This window comes from Oreochromis aureus, linkage group 2 (genome assembly GCF_013358895.1).
Source record: "Oreochromis aureus strain Israel breed Guangdong linkage group 2, ZZ_aureus, whole genome shotgun sequence".
NCBI classification, from domain to species: Eukaryota; Metazoa; Chordata; class Actinopteri; order Cichliformes; family Cichlidae; genus Oreochromis; species Oreochromis aureus.
The window spans coordinates 3,392,128-3,407,268 of NC_052943.1; the positions used below are offsets into that span (position 1 = coordinate 3,392,128).

Consider the following 15,141-nt stretch of genomic DNA (forward strand, 5'->3'; position numbering starts at 1 on the left):
AAGAGGAAATACCACAGTTTTAAAGGCCATGTTCACAGTTAGGTATGTGCAGCTGGACAAGAGACTGGGAATCGCACAAAGACGGAGAAAGGAAGGGATGGTGAGATAATGAGACGAGAGGTAAAAAGAATGAGGAGAAAGGAGGAGTAATGCATTGATGATGTGGAGCTGTGTTATCTGGACGCATTCTTTATACATTTCTCATGTCCTTTTATGGCCCTTTGGCTCGCATTGAGCGTCTTCGTGTAACAGAGATGGGTTAGACAATAACAAAAGTCATGTAAAAGCTCTTTAACATCTGGGAAGAGAGCAGTGGGAGAATGGAAGATGTTTATCCTGTGAGGACGTTGCCTTTTTTCCGTGCTGTTCCCCATTAATCTTTTATTAAATAATGCAGACAAAGGCATGTGACGAGATGGCAGATCAAACAGCCAGACTGGACCCTGTGCAGTGTTGGATGGGGCATCAGACCCGGGAAGACCTACTGCTTTATCTATCCCGTAAAGATATTAAAGTCTGAGCAGCACAAACTCACCAGGCCTTCAGGCACCTTATAAATTTGCTCAGTTGTAAGATAAATGAGAATTGTAGAACCTGTAGACAGTAAGGTTATTGTAAGCATAAAGACTAGACTGACAACATGACTTCATGTGGTCCCTGCCAAAAGACAAGATACAGCATGTTTCCTGGGCTTTTCTAACCTTTTTTAGCGGTTCCCCCTCTTTGCAGTCTTCATACTAAGCTGAGCTATCGTGTGTTGGCTCTTGATTCATGTTTACTGTACAGATATGCAAAATTCACTCAGTTTAATGAGCAGAGTGACTGGGCCTTTGCTTTAGCACTTCCGTTAAGTTATTTAGATTAATTACTGTTGTAAGCAGTGGACTTGACTTCAGTTTTGCTCCAGAAGACTTTTGCATTAGGCTAAACATCATAATTTGCTTTTCATTCTCTATTTTGTTTCCTTTGCATTGTCTTCTACAAGTCATTGTCCTCAGTGAAAACATTGGCATTGTTGAAAGTGGTTCTGCTCGGTTGGTGTCGAGTATATAGAGCTCAATGACAAAGCATTGTGAATACAGAGTTCTGTGTAAAGCGACGTATTTTCTCCACAATGCTGGAACCCTCTCCAGCTGTTTCCAATAAAAGAACATTGTTTACTACAGTCTCTATAATTTGACCTCATCATTACTTTTCATTTAAAGCAAAATGCTATGATTCTTCTTGCATGTGCACAGAATAGAAAAATAAAGGAAAAGGCAGATTTAGCCACAGTCATTAGCCTGATTTAAACCTCAGATATTATAATTCTCCACAGTGAGTGTGTGCATGTCTGTCTAAACCACGTCAACACGATCACAGGTCGTTATAACTCCGTGCTGATGACAGCCATGACCATTGTCATGACCATTTATCTCTTTAAAAGCTGCAAGGAAATGTATTCAAACCTGGGCTCAAGAATGAACTGATTAGATTTTGGTGGTCAAAGGTTAAGATCACCATGACCTCAAGAAAACCACATTTTTGGATGTAGGTTTAGGATAAAATAAGCATAACATGATTAAGTGAAAACATCAAAAAGGTCAAAGGTCAAGTCAGGACAGCCAGGGATGTAATATGCATCTTGTTGGTTAGCGTATAACCACAAGGCAGTAATTCTAGTTTTAAAAAAGCGGTAAATGTACACCACCACAGATTGCATGCTTTATTTTGTGCAAACACAGTGAAGTTCCCATGCTGCTTCTATCTGTGTGTACAACATGGCAGTCTGCAACTTATCTGCGCAGAGCGCTTCATCCACTCGGCCAAGTTTATCATTTCAGCTGCCGAGAAAAGAAAAAAACCCTTCTCCTTCCTCGCCGTTCTGCCTTGATTCATTCCTGCATCTGTCTCTTTTTTTCTTCTCTGTGGAAATTGAAGGCTTTCGGCTCGTCACAGACCCACTAACATCTTATTCCCTCAGCCGGCTTCCTCCGCTCAAGCCTTTCATCTTCTCCTAAGGCTCGCTTTGTGTCTCATACAGTATAGGGAATGTCCTTTTTTAGATTTGCTGGCTAAGCACCTAAAAATAGCTTTTTTTTTTTTTTTTTTTTTTTAAGCTTTTCGTGACGGATTCCACGCTGTGTTGGGTCGGTGGTGATCCTGCTGAAGTGAGAAGCATGAATATTGTGCAAAGAATCGATCACAGATATTGAAACAAAAATCACTGCAGTCATTTTGAGTCGTCTCTTTATCAATTTGAAATGTTATTTAAGAGTTGGTCTATATTGCCTTCCTTAAAAAATAAATAAAAAAAATTCAGAGATGCTGAATTCAGGAGGAAATACCAGCGCTCTGCTGATGGTCTGTGAATGAACGCGTCTACTTCAGGGGCTGGAATGTAAGGCAGAAAACACATTTTCATTCATAGACACTGTTAACTCATTCAGCTCTAACAGCTGCCGCGTGACTCTGGTTTAGCTCTGCTTTTGCTACGTACAGCCACACGGCTAAGGGGGTTGTTCTGTTTGAGGCTAATGGAAGTCCCTGCTTTGAGTCTGTGGAGACGGACCATTACAAGAGTCCCTCAAACAGACACAGTTGCAATGACAGAAGCCTGGTTTCGGTAGTGTTTAGCTTTGAAATGCTTTGAAACGCTACACTTTGCTAAGCTTCTAGGCTCCGTCCCTTTACTCTCCAGAGCCTAATTGCTGTTTGTAATGTAATCAGACTGATATTAGCCAGTTTAACTGCTGATTCACAACAACTGGGACCAGAGCAGAGTGGATTTGTTTTATGTAAGACCTACAGCAACTTACAGATTAGATTAGTCCTTTCAGATAAACGAGAGGCTGTAAAACGGACAAACAACTTCGGAATCATGAGTGGGTTATTAATCACATCAGAAGCTTATTTTCTGAGTCGGTACCATTGAATGTCATTGTTGACAGTAGCCAATTAGTCAGCGCCATAAGCCCGTAGTGTAATGAGTCTTGTAACACTGGATCCATTGAGAGATTAAGGCTGGGCAATATTGGATTTGCTTTACGTCAGAAGGACAGAAGCCACATGGACAACACCCGGCTGGAGTCATCGGAGCTTACTGTTGAACTCTGCGGACACCGCTCTCCACAGTTATCTATATTTAGTTATTTCTGTATAGCTTACAGTGACACTATGGTCTCAGCACAGCTCCTAGATGAAGGTTTTTGCTGTGTAATCTGGGCTCTGTTCAATCCCGTTGTGATGGCTGAATTTGGTCAGTGTACAGTATGGCTTTAAAGTGTTCTTGTGTGTGTTTTTAGAAACAATCTAATGACCGACAAATGTGGACATGTTTACTGTGTGCGTGCTCACTCTATGTGGGTGCTAATAAGGTTATTTCAGTTGTCTAATAAAGGCAAACCCCTGCTGGTCTGAATACCTCTTCGTGCTAATCCATTGTTATGTAATAAGGTTTACTTACACACACACACACACACACACACACACACACACACACACACACACACACACACACACACACACACACACACACAGTCCTTGTCAACCATCCATAGAGTCATGCACTTCCAAATAAAGCTAATTTATATATTTGAGTGTTTGCACTGCATGAAAGTCAGGCTGCTGAAGTATGAAACAAGAATAAGTTAATAAACAGCTGCCAGAAGATTCTCATGAAGCAGTGCAACCTTGGGGAAAAAGCCTGTAACATCTAACTAATCTGGAAGGAAACAAAGCCTCAAATATGGTAAACCAAAAGTAGCAGTTAAGGCCTTACGATGGCTCCTGTGGCATTGCTGGGTAAATATTGCTGTGAAATATACGTTTTCTGATCTGAGATTACACTCTGCTTAGACTCATAACAGTCTTTATGCCCTCTTTAGTATAACAGCTACACAGTTACCACCTCCAGCACGGCCCACTTCTTCCAAATAAGCACCTGCCTAACAGTCCAGCATTACCCCGTCGCTACAGCCTGTTTATCTTTGCTCTAAATGTCCCTGCTATGAGCCTGCTTGTTCCTCTCTGCAAGCACAAGAGTTTTGATGCTCTCCTGGCATCTGAGAAAGACCCAGCGGAGCACTCACATTTTTGTTGTTATGCCAAAATCTTTAGCGTTAGCATGCCATGTGGCTAATGTGGCTAACATGGCCATTAGCTTCCAGAGCTAACTGTTCTAATCTAGTCAGAAACTCTGGAAACGTTAACACAGACGTTGACAGCAATAAACAGGGACAGAGCAGGGATTGTTGTGTTCATTTGTTTTGGCTGATGGTGCTCATGAAAAATAAATGGTCAAAGTTTAAAAATGGTGACCGTGTTTGCTGTCAAAACTTTAGCAGGAGGTTTTTTTGTGTTTTTTTTGTGGGGGTTTTTTTTTTGTGTGTTTTTTTTTTTTTTTTGTTTGTTTTTTATATTTATTTTTTCAACTTAAATATGGTAGCAAACCTCCAGTCACTATCCTTTTCCCTTCCTTATTTTCCAGTAGGATATCCATGGCAACACAAGGAAAGCCACAGCACTCTTTGTTAAAAGGAGAGTGGGCAGAAGCAGCTCTTTTCATTTACAGTGTACAGAGAAACAGCCTGTTTTGGAGAAGGGATCTTGATGGACATGTGAAGCCTGCATTATTGTGTTTTTGTAAGTGTATGGTGTGTATTAAGAAGTACTGGGTTATATTCTGAATCCACTGGTTGAAGCCCCAGAGATGATCCTAGCTGCACCATTGCCACCTCGGCTCTGTGTGCCACAGACTTGGCTTCAAAGTGTAATGCCATATGTCAGTTACAATCATGTGGTTTTACTACAAACCCAAAGTTGACACCAACAACTCATTGACATAGACCGTGAAAAAAGTCCTTCATCTTAAACTCAAACTAAGGTTACATAAATAACACAGGCAAAGCTCCGTGCAGAGACAGTAGCCACGGAAAAAGTCGTTGTTTGTCCTGAATATGGTTGGATAATAAGTTTTTGCATTAAGGTCGTGATCTCCTAGATTATCTGTTTAAAATGGCGATTTTAGGCCTTTTGTTTATTTACTTAAATGTCTCTGTGAGGGAAAACTTTGTCCAGGCTCTTCTTACCATCTTTGGTTTCCACTGCGAAGCCTCTGTGTTTACTGTAAGTCTGTTTTCCCTTTTGTCTCTCTCTTCGTCCCAATATTCTTGTGTTTATCTAACCGACTCATCTTTCCTTTCATGCTGCTCTTTCCCACAGCCCCTCTCTCTGACCCCGTCCCCTCTCGCTTTTTGTGTTCGTCTCATCTGCACTTTTCATTGAGTTTGCAAATCCATCCTTCTGTCTCGCCTGCCTTCGTCGGCTATCCGTAATGAAGCGGAGGATGTCACCATGGGGATCCGGCTTTGGAAATGGGCACAGGTCAGTCACTGTGACTCCTGACCATCTGATCTTCATCCTAACACGTCTGCTTCACTGTAAAAGAGTTTTGGGTTTGTTTTTTCTTTATTTTGTTGAATCAGTTCTTTGGAGGTGCAGGATTTAAGCTCTGTTGCTCATTCTTTAAAATGAAAGTTGAGCTTTAACATGACAGGATTTATTATTTTTGGGAGATACTTTTTTGTTACTCTCCTACCAGGAATTCAAAGATCCTATATAAATTTCTGTTTAAAGTACACAGACTGTATAAAAAAGATGGCTGTAGCCACCATGACGTCATTCACTGGTTAAGAATGTCCTGTCATGAAGCCCTGAGCTGAGTGTTCTTGGCTACACTCAGCTCAGGAGGTACATATTGGGATACAATATGTGCGTTCAGGAGCTTTAGATATTCATGATAGTAATATCTTTTGCAGAAAACAATGCTAGCTTTTTCTATGCTAACCACATAGTGGATTCAGCTCTATTAAATCCTTAATACCCAAAGATGAGAGCAGCAGTTTGCACCCCATGATTGTAATTCTTAAACATCAATACTTTGGCCCTCACCTGTAAATGTAAGTATGAGTGTCTATGCTCATTTCTGCCTATGTAGCTGCTTTCTAGATAGGCTTGAGTCTGTGTAAGTGTGTATGCAGTTAACTCATGGTTGTACTGTGATCACCTGATAACGACATTGGCATATACCAGTTTGTAACCATGACATTTAAATAAAATACTTACAAGTATAAAAATAATGTATATAGCAAAACAATACAACCACCGTGTGTTTAATACAAATCAGTGGGGTTCAGTCGTTTGTGGCTTTGACATCAGAGAAGGTGTTAGACTCCAGAGTCTGTATAAGATGATGATGGTGATGATTCACACGACTTTAACAAACCAATAATAGCTTATGATTATATAATAGTAATACTGGTGAAAGGCCCTCAGTACGTCAACAGACCCTCTGGAATGTGCTCTGTTTCTTTAACACACAGCTCACTGTAAACACAGTTGACAAGAAGTTCTCCAGCTGCTTCCTTAATAGAGAGCGAGAGAGTCCTCTCACACTAACAACACGATTGGAAAGAAATCAGTGGCGATTTCTCCACCTTAGAATCATTTGTGCCAATTTTTTTTTATCACAGTGTTAACCTGTTAGCTCTTACCTGGAGCAGTCACGACACACCCTTCATAAGCAGATGGACATTGGTCAGTTGTTGTCATGGACACGGGCTGCTGATAAAGAGAACTTGATGCCTATTGTGATTGTATTTATAGTACTTTAAGGACTTCTCTTCTTTGTTGGCTTGCTGTTAAGTAAACTGTGTTCATGGTTTGACTTTTCCCATGATCCTCGCTTACATAACATGAGGTTTAAGATTAACTGCAGTATTATTTCTGGATATAGATTCTAAGTAGACCTTTCTAGTACTAGTTTTGACTTCAGAACTGCCTTAATTCTTTGTGTATAGATTAAACAAGGCACTGGAAGCATGTCTCAGAGATTTGGATCCATACTGACAAAAGATCATCACATAGTTTCTGCAGATTTGTAAGCTACTATGACGAGAATCTCCCGTTCCACCACATCCCAAAGGTGCTCTGTTGGGTTGAGATCCTGTGATTCTGGGGGCCATTTCAGTACAGTGAACTCAATTGTCATGTTCAAGAAACCAGTCTGAGATGATTTGAGCTTTATGACATAACCCGCTATCCTCCATCAGAAGGTGCGTACACTGTGGTGATTAAATGATGCTTAGTTGGAACTAAGGAGCCCACAGTGTGCCACAAAATATCCCCTTCACTGTTACGTCAGCAGCAGCCTGAACTGTTGGTATAGGGCAGGATGGATCCATGCTTTCATGTTGTTTATGCAAAGTTTGGACCCTACCATCCTAATTTCACAGCAGAAATGAAAAACCATCAGACCAGTCAGCGTTTGTCTAGTCTTGTATGTTCACGTTTTGGTGAGCATGTGCAAACTGTAGCCTTAATTTCCTGTTCTTAGCATGTTGTAGCTTTTCAGCTTAAAGGTTCAGGCCGCTGTGCATTCAGAGATGCTGTTCTGTATCCTTTGGCTGTAACCATGGTAATTGTTAAGTCCCTTGAAGCAACTTTGTTGCTGGTTTGAACTTAAGCAGGTTGTTATGTCTATATTATCTAATTGCACTGAGGTGCTGCGATGTGATTGGCTGATTTAGATAGCTGTGTTAATGAGCAGTTTCACATGTGTGTCTCATAATTAAAATAAATAAACATCCAGTCTCTTTAATTTCCTGTTATTTTTTATTTTTTATTTCATGGGTGCTTTTCATTGACACTGAGTCATCAGAGTAGTAACCCTAATCCCTAAGTAAACTCTACGCTTTAGAGAAGCATAAAAGGACCATTTGAAAAGTATAAATAGGTTTTGAGTGTTTGTTGTTTGTTGATTGACGAGACTTAAAACGGTGGTAACGCCACAGTGGGGACTGCAGTTTGACCGTGGATCACCAGGGGAAAAAACATGCTGACCTTTATTTTATTTGTGCAAAATTAAACTTGAATCCTTTTTATTGTTAGTGACTGGTTTTTAAAATATTTGTGTGAGCCGTGGACTTCTGGGAATCGGAGTTGGAAAGAGCTTGAGGAATACAGACTTATTTCGAAAGGCAGAAATCACACGTATTGATAACATTAGTTTGGGGTAAAGGTTACAGTTGATCCGTCATAAAATCCAACTATGTGACCTGTCTTTGATTTAGCTAAACTAAACATTTGGAAGTTCTAGATGCACAAGAAATCAAGTTTAGGGTTTTATATGCATAATAAATAAAACTATTGTGATTAACAAAAAGGGGTTTTGAATAGTGCCCGTTTCCCACCAATTTTGGGTTCAACCAAAACAACATATCACAGTTTCCATAGAAACCTTTAACCCAAAGGAGATTCATTCATTCATTTTTCATTTATTGTTATTTTACTTTGGCTAGACGACATCCACTTTCTACTTTACTTCGGTATGTCGATATGTTCACAGTGAATACGTCCATGTTAATGTAATTTATTCTGTATTGAGTGAGATCAGGGGGTTAGCTGTCAGACAGCCAGGGGATCTCCAGAATCTTTGGAGTTTATCTCTGGAAACCACAAACATCCTTATGAAATTTCACGCTGATACATCATCGAGTTTCTGTTTTCGGTCGGGTGATGCATTGACAAACTGACCTCCGCAGATCCTGCAGACCCGAAATAAGTGGTGGCACAGCTACAATTAGACATGTTTGCTGAAAACCATATCAGCAATGAGTCCACTTCCTGCCAAACGGCTCAGGAAATCCTCAACACACAGCACAGTGCATGGCTAATTAGATTTGACACTAGAGTAAAACTTTTATACACGATCATCTAACTGGTTCAGCATGCTGGAGCTGCACTCACGTGGCCTCAGATGTCCTGTGGGCTCGAGAGAGCTCTGTGCAGTGCAAAGAGTGATTTAAAATAATAATAATAATGATAAAATGATGACTTGCAAATGAACCTACTGTACTGTAGAGTGATGGTTGACTCGCAGCCCGAATGTGAAGCCCTCAGTCCTGCTGCACACACAGAGCCTTAACAAGGCACCAGCTCATAATGTGATTTCATACCTGTTTGAGCTTGTGTTCGGCGGTTGCCGGGCACCTGCTGTTGACGTGATGAACACTTGAGTTAACGGCGCAGCAGTACACGGGAAACATAGCAGGCGTGCCTCCACTAGGACTGTTTGGATTGTGGAGACAGATCAGGCGGAGATTAAAGTTTAAATAGCAAAGAGAAGCACTTTTCACACGTTTCCACCTGTTTAATGAATGAGCAACTACATCACTGTTAATGCATCCAGGAGTTGCATAATGAGCTTTGGGGGGATTTTATAAGGTGGTGACTTGTTACGGATGTAATCCGCCACATCCAGTCACCTGTCCATTCGGTCTGACCACACCAAGCCACTTTTACCAGCAGTCGTGACACTTCCAAGTGGGACTTTAACCACTTTTTAATCTGATCACATTGCAACTAGGTAGCTGCCATATGAGTCAAATAAGAAGGCAGAAGCAGGTTTAGATAAATGCAGACATTTATTTTTTCTACTGATTTATAGCAGCCAGCCTTATTCTGGTCTTTTTCACGAAACTTATGAAAGACTTTATAATCATCAAACTCATCATCTGTCTCCCTCCCAGCAGTGACAGTGCTGCCATGGCATCAGGAACTCCAGACGTGACGACCAATCAGGAGCCTGCTGAGGTCCAGGAAGAGTGCTCAGGTAACAGTTTGATTAAATGTTATCTATTAATGCTTGATTGGGAATCAGGCATATTCAGTATTAATGTATGCAGAGTGGCTGTCTTCACTGTAATCACATGAAAAGGTCGTGTCTATAATTTGCATGGTGTCGACCTTTTTTCATTTCAGCTTCAACTTGGAGTTTGCAAGGTCATCCACACACAGGGAGAGTGTGAAAATGGCCTTTCAACTGTTTCTATTCGGCAGATGGTTCATACTTTCTATAGCTTGCACAGTTAATGAGTTACTGTCCATCCTGTAATCATTCAAGCTGTGGCTAACGAGGCTTCCTTGCTTTAATTTCACAGTGCAGACCAGTGAAAACCAGATAATCCAGGAACTTTGGCAATTTTCTATATGAAAGTCTTCTGCATAAAAAGATTGTATTAATACAAACACTGTACTTTTTGCTTACTTTGCTAAATTTTATTTTGAAAGTTTGCAACAGCTGAAACAAAATACATGTTTTTTCCAAATCAGTAGAATCTTATCAGTGCATATTTTGTAAATCTCTGAGGTCTCATTCAGTGGGAACACACGCAGAAACTGCTGGTGCTTTCAGCTCTGATGACAATAATAAATGTTGTTTCAGAGATGGTTGGATGCTGGTACTCGCCAGTGATATCAGCAATGAGATTTTCTACTCACTCCCAGCAAAGATCCAATCAGCTCGAACGATCACACACAAATATCTCCTTGCAGGTTGTGGCAGGAAATGGAGGAAAACACAAGGCTGTCGCACACAAGCGTGCACACAATGTTTACAGATGAACAACAAACAGAGTGGGAACCAGGACGGTTTGCTTTAGATGTGTGTCGATGTGGAAAGTTTAAGTTGTGAGTTTTTGTGAACACGGTGAGTTAAGCAGATGTGATGAAACTGGTCTATCGTGCCCAGGCTTGAGGTCCAAGATAATGTGAGTGAATAACAGGCAGTAGTTTGTTTTCAGGAAGCTCTCGGTTTCGAATCTTGGGCTAATGCTGTTGCAATAATCCTGCTGAATTTTCAAGTTTGCTCACTCACTTTTCACAAGAAATGAACAGTCTCTAATTTTTCTGGTAGTTTTGTTTTGATGGAGCGAGATCCCAGCCCTGATATTGTTTCCCTTTCAAAGGTCACCATCCTCTCACAGTACAAGTTCAGCTGAGTTGCCCCTAATTTTGAGCTCAGGACTGTGTATAGGTCCTGTTAGTGATAACAGAATGCATATGGAGAAACTATAATATCTCAGCTCTACACTGACCGTCCACTAAATCAGCTGCCTTTTTCTAGGCAGACCTTTTGGCTTTAATAGAGTATTGTGCCTAAAATAGCACAATAAATGGTACTGTTGGGTGGTGCTTCCCCCTGATAGTTCATCTTGGCCATGCAGAAAGGCCTCTGAAGCTTCATCAAAAAGCAGGTTGGAACCTCCTCAAGTAAAGACAGCAGTCGCTTTGTGGACTGCAGTTATCCAACAATAACTTGTTCTGTGTGCAGTTTAATGGCATCTCATTAAGACGCTAAATTTGGTTTTCATTATAAATGTGACTTTTATTTTAGTGACGTCTTTGGGTTTCTGTGTTACACAAAAAGTCCCAAAAGAAAATGTACCACATGTGCTTAACATGATCTTGAGTGAGTGACCCAGAGATTTCAAGCATCTTGACCTCAGCACCAGGTTTAGATTCCAAACATTTTTCAGTTGGGATTTAGCTCCAACCAGAAAGTGTATTTTTAGAAAAGAAGGAATGCTCAAGGATTCCCCACAGGGAGGAGGGCGAAAATGACACAGCTCGTGGAACCAAAATGCATCTTATTTTGAAATCTCTTCTGAAGAATGTCTGTGGATGGCTCAGGGGTAGGAGTCCTCAAAATAGTTTGACTACAGTTGTTTTGTTTGCTCCCGACTTCTTCTTTGTCACTGTTGTTTCTCTGTCTTGCAGCTCAGCTTCTGTGTCCTTTTAAGGGTCTCCCTCCTATGGGCATCAGGATTTGAAAGGCCGCAAAATGAAAATTTAAAAAGCAGAGAAGAGACATTAAAAAAAACTGTTCAAACATTGACATTACATAGTTTGTCAGCCAGAGGGCACTCTTCTCTGTTTGGGACGCTACAAACACAGCAGCCAGCTGATCTGAGCAGAGTCGGGTTGAACGTGGGCGAGTAAAGAAACTTCACATAATAAATGTTAGAAATCTGTTTTATGTTTCGTGTGTGTGAAAGAAAAAATGACATTGGCTAATATACTGGAATATCTAAATCTCCAAAGATTGTTACTGCCTTTAAAAATCCTGTTTCTGTCAAGCTGTAATAACAATAAAAGATGTTGCACTCTGTGATGACTTTTGTCTAATTACAAGTGTTTCTATTTGATGGCTACTTCAGTTTACTCATAATATACAACAATAATGCATGCCCCCCCTTACAAAACCTACATTACCCACAATGCTCCTCAACCACCGACAGAGTTTGGAAAGCCTGGCTACATTCAGATTTTGTTTTTTCCCATCATCCTCAGCTGTATACAGGTCTACAGTTCTACCATTGCAATCAATGCACTGCACACTGGTTTATGAACGTCTGTCTTACACCACGTTGTCATTCTGGCTTCTTTTTGTAACAAGAAGCTCTGCCCCCTGCTGGCCATTAGAAACAATGTGCACTCTATAATGCCTTTGTTTTTCAAAACCACAGACTGTTCATCTTTTATATACAGTCTATAGTTTGACCCAGTAAATGTTAGCTAAGCTAATGGACATAGTAAACATTGTAAGTGCTATACACCAGAATGTTACCATTGTTACTATGCAGATGAATAAAGAAGACCAAACTCTGCATTACTCTTTATACTGACCATGTGGTTTGAAGACCAATGCGTAGTGTATAAATGCTGAGCCAGCCCACATCCCTGTTGCATGTGAGATGGAGCGAGGACCATTTCAGGTTCTTGATGACAGCTGTTTAAGAAGTTATAAAAGAGCTGTTGAGTTTTTCCACTGTGGTGCTAATAGACACGAACCCACTGTGGGGTTAGGTTTACAAGCTTGAGTTTGTGTGTGTTTATGCATATGTGTATTTTCAGTTTTCATGTGGGCCTCTGCAAACACACGCACACATCGTTCGCTCTGTGTGGTTCCCTCTGGGCTACCTACCTGTGTCTTTACAGCCAGCGCAGGGCTAATTGCTCTATAACTCGAGTTCACACTGGGACAGTGTGTAAAGATGCCGTGTGTGTAATGTTCTCATCAGCATGTAACTGCGCACCATCATGCAATGATTCATTATTCTGTCTTCTCAGGAAAGAAAAAGTCCAAGTTCCAAACGTTTAAAAGGTTCTTCGCCAGGAAGAAGAGAAAGGATCCATCAGCTGCAGGAGCGGACGCGAGCCTCAAAGCCAGCCAGTCGAGTGACAATGTCAGCAAAGCATCAGAGAGCAACACACTCACTCGAGCAGAGAAGGATAAAGGCTCTGGGTAAGATCGCACACGTGTGCTGAATGAAATGCATTTATTTACAATCTGACAAAATTACACAGAGCTCAACTAAGACCTGTCACGCATCTACTTATTTATCATATGCTCATTTTGTCATATCTTCATATTAAAGCTACAGTTGATTGTAAATACTCATAAATATACATTGAATAGTGTGTATCATATGTCTTCCAACAAGTCGATAAACTTGGATTAATCTGTTCCAGATTCATGAACTTAATAAATTGTCCATAAATGATCGGTGTTTTTTTCAGGTTTAGATGTACGTAAAATAGTCTTACGTGTCCTCAGACTGCTTCATATTTGTGTGTGGATGTGAGTCCTTACACACAAATCATTGTACACATTTCTAAGTCTTACTTTATGCTTGTGGATCATATCAGAATCATTTCCAACCCTTTTGAGGCAAATTTCTCTCCATAAACTGGGACGAGTAGGAAAACAAAATTCAGTTTTATTTATACAGCACCAAATCACAACAACAGTCACCTCAGGGGGCTTTATATTGTAAGGTAGACCCTACAGTAATACATACAGAGAAAAACCCAACAATCATATGACCCCCTATGAGTGAGCACTTTGGCGACAGTGGGAAGGAAAAACTCCCTTTTAACAGGAAGAAACCTCCGGCAGAACCAGGCTCAGGGAGGGGCAGGGCCATCTGCTGCGACCGGTTGGGGTGAGAGAAGGAAGACAGGATAAAGACAAAATTCAGTTGATTGCAATCTTTAGTCTGATGACATCCAATGGTGAGGTTTTACACACTTTACCTTTAAACATGGACCAACATTTCAAATAATTAGGTCAACCTGAGTGTAAGTAAACCCTGTGAGCCGAAAGGGGTCAGAGTTCAGAATGCTCCAAACACTCAGTTTCAGACAGTTTTTTTCTACTCCTGGCTGTGTGTGATGTCAGAGAGGAGAGATATTTAGAAACTGGTCATCTGTAGCACACATCTCTGGCTGTGATTAGACCACCGACCTGTGGATCAAACCTTCTGTTTGTGAGGGACAGACAAAAGTCGATTTGAAGGAAGTGGAATGGAACTAAAACTACATAAACTGTGTGTTTTTAAGCAAAACCATTTCCCCTCCATTTCCCTTTCAAATGTAAAGCATCTAAAATGCTAGCTCTTATTATGGGGTTTAATTGAGCCCAGCAAAATGTGAATCCAGAATATTATATCATTACTTTACTGCCATGTTCATCAAGAAACCGCAACGTTCTGTAGCCAAATGTTATATTTCTGCTCACTTTGTTGGAGCTCATCCATCCATTCAGGTAAATAACGTCTCTCATGAGCTCATTTAAAAAAGGAAGGTTGTGTTTTAACATCCATCTCCTGTTCTGTCAAACTCACCTCAGCGAAGGCTCAGCACTTCCTGTTTTTGTAACAATTAGAAGAATGTGTGTTTTCCTGTGGAAAAGTCCTGAATTTCTTTGTTTTTTTAAGTGGTGCCACTTCCTGCTTTGTCTCTGTCTGTCACAGGAAATATCTAGTTACATTTTACTGATTTCTCTGATCATCATCCTAATTACTGGGAGACAACAAACCATCACTTAAAAAACTACAAATGTCTTTTCAGTTGATATATATTTTTATACGACAGAAGCGAGGCGAACACATTCCAAACACTCTGCATGGGTAGTTTATGGTATTTATTTTATGTTGTGATCCACCATCTGGTTCTTTTTTCTTCTACCTGTCTTGTTATAGAAGCTGGGAAACATCACTCTGTGCTGTGTTTATTTCTTCGTCTTCCTGTTTCCCAAAGGTCAAAGATCAGTCTGGGAGGCAAGGCTTTGTCACATGACTCCGTGTTTGTTTCTGACTCATCGGAGGCGAACGAGGCTCTGGGGGCATCGCAGGACAGCATTCATGGGAAAGTGAAATCACTTCAGGTATGCACACACAAACACAGTTACTGCATCAAAGATAAACCACGTTAAAGTTAAATTCCTCTCAGGTCTAGTACACCATAGAGACCCTGACC

At 40.7% G+C, this 15,141-nt stretch overlaps 1 protein-coding gene across 7 annotated transcripts in view; it reads left to right on the plus strand.

The window, feature by feature from the left end:
• zgc:66433 (uncharacterized protein LOC321250 homolog) overlaps window positions 1–15,141 on the plus strand; it is a 46,053-nt gene that overhangs the window by 17,666 nt on the left and 13,246 nt on the right. For 3 of the 7 annotated variants that reach the window (XM_039615332.1, XM_039615354.1, XM_039615347.1), the window contains exons 2-4: window positions 9,570–9,652; window positions 12,952–13,126; window positions 14,923–15,049. In XM_039615332.1, the coding sequence (XP_039471266.1) occupies window positions 9,570–9,652; window positions 12,952–13,126; window positions 14,923–15,049 (385 nt within the window). Of the gene's footprint in view, window positions 1–2,574; window positions 2,580–5,202; window positions 5,365–9,569; window positions 9,653–12,951; window positions 13,127–14,922; window positions 15,050–15,141 lie in introns of all 7 variants that reach the window. The other 4 variants (XM_039615339.1, XM_039615344.1, XM_039615363.1 and 1 more) reach the window with 4 other exon arrangements.